Source organism: Emydura macquarii, unplaced genomic scaffold (genome assembly GCF_026122565.2).
Source record: "Emydura macquarii macquarii isolate MOO-44397 ecotype Brisbane River unplaced genomic scaffold, CSIRO-AGI_Emac_v2 contig_1226, whole genome shotgun sequence".
Classification (NCBI taxonomy): domain Eukaryota; kingdom Metazoa; phylum Chordata; order Testudines; family Chelidae; genus Emydura; species Emydura macquarii.
This window is the reverse complement of record NW_027131363.1, coordinates 70,593-76,302: the sequence shown is the minus strand read 5'-3', so window position 1 is coordinate 76,302 and position 5,710 is coordinate 70,593. Positions and strand designations below refer to the sequence as shown.

The 5,710-nt window shown below is 53.8% G+C and overlaps 1 protein-coding gene across 1 annotated transcript; it reads right to left on the bottom strand.

The window, feature by feature from the left end:
• Positions 1-408: 408 nt before the first annotated feature.
• On the bottom strand, positions 409-1,168 carry LOC137152428 (olfactory receptor 52K1-like). Its single transcript, XM_067547013.1, has 2 exons — positions 1,128-1,168; positions 409-955 (listed from the first exon to the last, which is right to left on the bottom strand). Exons 1-2 carry the CDS (start codon positions 1,166-1,168, stop codon positions 409-411), a joined length of 588 nt encoding a protein of 195 aa, XP_067403114.1.
• Between the last annotated feature and the right edge of the window lie 4,542 nt (positions 1,169-5,710).

The following is a 5,710-nucleotide window of genomic DNA, read 5'->3' as shown; positions in this document are numbered from 1 at the left end:
ACTGGCCTGCACTACCTGAAGGGGGGCTCCAGGGAGGATGGAACTAGGCTGTTCTCAATGGTAGTAGATGACAGAATGAGGGGAAATGGTCTCAAGTTGTGGTGGGGGAGGTCTAGGTTCGATATTAGGAAAACGTTTTTCACTTGGAGGGTAGGGAAGCACTGGAATGAGTTACCTAGGGTGGTGGAGAAATCTCTAGAGGTTTTTAAGCTGCGGCTTGAGAAAGCCCTGGGTGGGATGATTTAGCTGAGGTTAGTCCTGCTTTGAGCAGGGGGTTGGACTAGATACCTCCTGAAGTGCCTTTCAACTCTAATCTTCTATGATTCTGTGATACACAAAGGACCCACAAGACTGCAGTCTTGTGGATCCTCTGCTTCCTGATCTCTCAGCAGCCCCCTCCTGTTCATCCTAGAAGTTTTTCCAGTGGAACAGGAGACGCACCCGATCACAAATCTGTTTGGTTTTCACCCCATTCACGACAGGGTTCATCATAGGAGGAAAGAGGAGGTAGAAATTGGCCAGCAGGATGTGTATGTGAGCGGCGACTTGGTGGCCAAACCTGTGAACTATTGAGGAGAGAACCATTGGGGTGTAAACCATTAAGATGGCACAAAGGTAGGAAACGCAAGTGCCAAAAGCCTTCAGATTCTCTTCCTTGGATGCCAGGCTGAAGACATTCCTTAGTATCTTGATATATGATAGGGCGATGAATGTCAGATCCAGCCCCACAATGAAGAGAGTTACGATGATCCCATAGACGTTATTGAACCTGGTGTCAGCATAGGCCAGGTTCACCACTGCCTTGTGCTCACAGTAGCAATGGGAGATGTTGTGGGACCAGCAGAAGGGCAGTCTCCTGAGGAGGAAGGGCAGAGGGACCATAAGGAGAATGGCGCCGGTCAAAGCCGCCAGTCTGATCTTTGCTATCACTGAATTGGTCAAGATGGTGGCGTACCTCAGGGGGGTTGCAGATGGCCACATACCTTTCAAAGGCCATGGCCTGCAGCACAGCAGTCTCCGTGATGGAGAACGAGTGAAGGAACACGGGGAGCACAAAGAGAAAAGACCGGGTCAAAGCCGCCAGTCCAATCTTTGCTATCACTGAATTGGTCAGGATGGTGACGTACCTCAGGGGGTTGCAAATGGCCACGTACCTGTCAAAGGCCATGGCTGCCACCACACCAGACTCCAAGCTGGAGAACAAGTAAAGGAAAAACATCTGCACCAGGCAGGCAGTAAAGCTGATCCCCTGGAATAAAACCAGAAGATGCTCAGTGTTTTTGGCATCATGGTTGTGGATAAAACCAAATCGGTCACGGCCAGCATTGCAAGGAAATAGAACATGGTCTGCTGGAGGGAGTGCTGTTTCAATAACATACAGAAGGGTTCAGTTCCCTAGAAGGGCCACAGTGAACACTGAGTAGAAGGGGATGGAGGTCCAGAGGTGCATGGCTTCCAGCCCCGGGATGACGCCCAGGAAGAACACTGACTGATCAGAGTCTGCGCTGTTGGAACCTGGTTGTCTTGCTGAGGCATCTTTTCCAAGTCTCACAGTAGTGTCTTCCCTTTCAATGAAACACAACACATGGAATGAACAGACTGTGTGAATTAGGGTAGGGTCCAGTCAGCTCTGGAAGAAGGGGATGTTCCTCCCGTTGAATTCATCAGGAGTCTCTGCTTATCTCAGGGATGAATCTGTCTGAGATCTAAATTATGTCAATCTTATTCAAAGCCCATGAAAGTCTGTGGAAATAATTCTATTGACATCAGTAGGCTTTGGCTTGGGCCTTTTTTTTCCAGGCTTTTCCTTTAAAAGTCATGCTACTAGTTAAACTAGAGAAAGGGCAGGAAAAGAGATGGGGTTTCAGCATTCCCTGATGTTTAACACATTTTGTGGCTTTAAGTTTCAAAGGCAAATCCCCCTCCAGAGCTAGTTTGCCATCAGCCTCCTATCTCTTTACCCCATAGCTCAGGTACACCTACTAATCCCACATATTACGCAATTCTACAATACAGATATATATACAAGGGTTTTGAAGTGTGGACTCCCCATGGACTTCTGCATGTCTAGCCTTTCTAAATAGTCCTAAAACTTGAATGTTGTTCAAGTGAGACCAGTTTAGCAAGCGATTGAGATGGTTCCATAGGACTGTCCTGTCCTAATCATTATTTGACTCTGCCGAACTCTGTGTCATGACTAAATGTTATCAGCACACATTTTAGATTTACTTCCGAATCACTGATGAGATTGTTGAATAGCTGCAGTCCTCGTATCAGCAACAGAAAGATTCACTGGTGGCAGTATGAGACTGAAAACATATATTCCCCCAGACCAAAATCTCCCACAATGATGCAAGTACAGCACAAAGAGCCTCTCATGACGCATTTATACAAGGGGAGAGAACTAAAGCTGGATGTGTAATTCTAACACCCCTGATTTTTTTAATTCTCTATGGTTTCTTGGTACAGATTTGTTTTTGTTCTTTGATGCAATTAAATAGTTCTCGTCTAAATGATCAACCTCACTCTGCTCTGACTTATATGCGTGTAAATCCTGAATCTTTGTAGTTTTACACTACTGTGGCTGGCAGCGCACTTGAACTAAAGCTTCCTAATTTTTCGAAAAATCTCCTATGAAGAATGATTCTTGATTAATTTTCCCCCAGGGCAGATTGGCAAAGGCTCTGGGGATTTTTCACATTCCTCTGCAGCGGGTTGCAAGAGTCACCTGCTAGTGCATTCTCTGGTGGATTCTCTATACCTTGACATCTTTAAACCATGATTCTCTCTTCGGGTGATTGCTCATATCCATTCCATTATAGGTGTGTGTGCGCCCCGTGCACAGATTCCCGGAACTTTTTTCCCTTAGCAAGCCCCGTAGGGTTGGCTCAGGCGCCCCCTGGAGTGCCGCACTCATGCCGCGGTATATAGGGCGCTGCCGACCCCACGGGCCCTCAGTTCCTTCTTTCCGCCTGTGACGGTTGCTGGAACATTTGCCTCTTGCATATTGCAAGTAGCCTCCCTTAGCATTCTAGTGCTTTTCTTTGTTAGTTGACTGTGAGAGTTTACAACTCTTTAGTTGATAAGTAGATAGCAAATAGTGCCCTTCGGGGCTACGTTAGAGCCATGCCTGGCTCCACCAGCTTTAAAGCCTGAAACATGTGTGCTAAGGTCTTCCCCGTGAGTGATCCTCACGACCGCTGCCTCCAATGCCTTGGAGAGCAGCACAGACGAGAAAAATGTAAAATCTGCAGGGCCTTCAAGCCGCGCACCCAAAAAGAGCAGGACGCCCGGCTGAAGGCTATCCTGATGGAGTCCGCGCTCCGGCCGGACTCCAAGCCATCGCGATCGCTGGCGGCACTGAGCATCTCCTCAGTGCGGAGTGCCCCGATGGCACTGACACCGGCACCGAAGCCAGCAGTGCCAAAGAAGAAGACGTGGCCCGAGGCCGCACACATGGACTCCTCCCTGCAACCGGTACAGAAGTGAGTGACTCAGGAGATGCCCCAGCCACATGTCGTGGAGGTTACTCCGGCACCGGCATCTCCTCGCAGGGAGCCTCCCCCCACTCCTCGGTCTGGTGGAGGCCTCTGCAAGGGCCGTCGATGCCGGAGGCTTTCGCGGCGGCATGCGCCCTCATGGGCCTGCCCACGCCTCCGTGCCCCCCTTGGCCAAAGGTTCCGGGACCGGCGTCTCGGGGTAAACCTGCGATGGGTTGCCCCGGCGGGTGGAGGAGACAGGAGTCAAGGTCAAGGAGGGTCGAGATTGCGGGCTCCCTTCCTAGCTCCGACTCTGAGTCATCGATCTCCTCGACACTGCAGCACTGAGGGCAGTTGTGAGAGAAATGCGTGAGGTGACACCGATCCAGTTCCGCCTCGCGCAGGGGTCATAGCTTCGACTCCGATACCTCGGTACAGAGCTTCGCTCGGCACCGATCCCCAACCCCGGTGCTCAGCCTGGAGCGGTCCCTGCCTCCGACGTGGGTGAAGGGGCCCATCGCTGCATCGGGTGCTCTGGCACCGCCTGCATCAGCACTGGCACCGCCTGCCTCGGCACCGCCCGCTCTGGCACCGCTTGCCTCGGCACCGACCGCTCTGGCACCGCCTGCTCTGGCAATGTTCGTCTCAGCACCGCGGAGTCAGCCACGCTCTCGCTCCGCTTCGCGGCGACATAGACGGCACCGCTCCCACTCCCGAGGTGGGAAACATCACCGCAAAAGATTGAGGCACAGGGGGAGATCTACATCCCACTCCTGCAGCAGCTCATCTTCCCGACGACACCGGAGACGTCGGCACCGGCGTTCCTCATCATCGTCGTCTCAGGGCCGCTCATCACCCCGGGGCCACAAACACCAGTCTAGCGGCTCCAGATCCCAAGCACGCCAGGCACTGCAAGCACCAATGCAGGCAACGGCGTGGCCCCAAGCCCCTGAAAGTGGCTGTATTGGGGGCCGTGGGGTACCCAGATGGGCCAGGGCACCACGTCCATCCACTATTCGTTGGCCCAGCCAGCACCCCCGCCTCTGGCCCAACTGGACCAGGATCATTCCTCTGATGAGGGTTCAGACCCCGAGGAGGGTCCCTCCACGGGGCCCTTCCCGCAGTTCTCCTCCTCCTCCCCAGATGAGGCGGCGGCCAGGGACCGTAAGGCCCCCCTCTTTGACTTTCGGGCCTACCAGGACCTGCTAAAGCGGGTGGCAGATAACCTCAACATGGACCTCAAAGAGATGTCTGAGGAGGAAGACCCTCTTTTTGGGTCATCTGGGTTTGCAGGGCCATTATGTCACCCTCCCGGTGCACGAGAGGGTCATGAAACTCGCAAAGGCCCTCTGGCAGACCCCCTCTTCCGTGGCCCCTACCTCCAAGGCCACGGAAAGGAAGTACTATGTCCCAAAGAAGGATTTGACTTCCTGTATACCCACCCTGCCCCGGGGACACTGGTTGTAGACACTGTCAACCAGCGCGACCGACAGGGCGGTGAGGGCAGCACCCCTAAAGATAAAGACAGCAAGAAGCTGGACCTTTTTGGCCGTTAGGTGTACTCCACTGCGGCACTGCAGCTACACGTCGCTAACCACCAGTCGCTCTTGGGGAGGTATAATCTCAACCTGTGGTCCTCGCTGCAGAGATTCCAGTCAGGGCTGCCACCAGTTCAGGCCGCGGACTTTGCCACTGTGACCCAGGAAGGAGCGGCAGTGGCAAACGTGGCATTACAGTCAGCCAGTGATGCGGCGGATGCCGCCAGCAGGGTGATGGCTTCAACCATCGTCATGCGTTGCTACTCCTGGCTGCAATCCTCAGGCTTATCCTAGGAGGTCCAGCAAGCCATACAGGACCTCCCATTTGAAGGGGCGGGACTCTTCTCTGACAAAACGGATGAGAAGCTCCATGCCCTGAAAGACTCGTGGGCCACCCTGAGGTCCCTAGGGCTCTACACCCCGCAGGCCGTGAGACGCCAATCTTGGTCTCAGGCCCAGAGGCAACCACTGCCTCCTCCCAGGCCAGCCCCCAGACCCGCTCAACCCAGGAGTGGTCGGGATCACTTCAGGGCACCCAATGGCCGTGACCGCCCGGGGTCCTCGGTGGGGCCCCAACAAGGCCCAGGCAAGGGCAACAACGGAAATAAATGGTTTTGATGGTGCGCACGAGGGTGGCACTCCTTCCTTTCCCCTGGATCTCTCCCAGCCCTTTGCCCACAGGCTTCGGCCCTA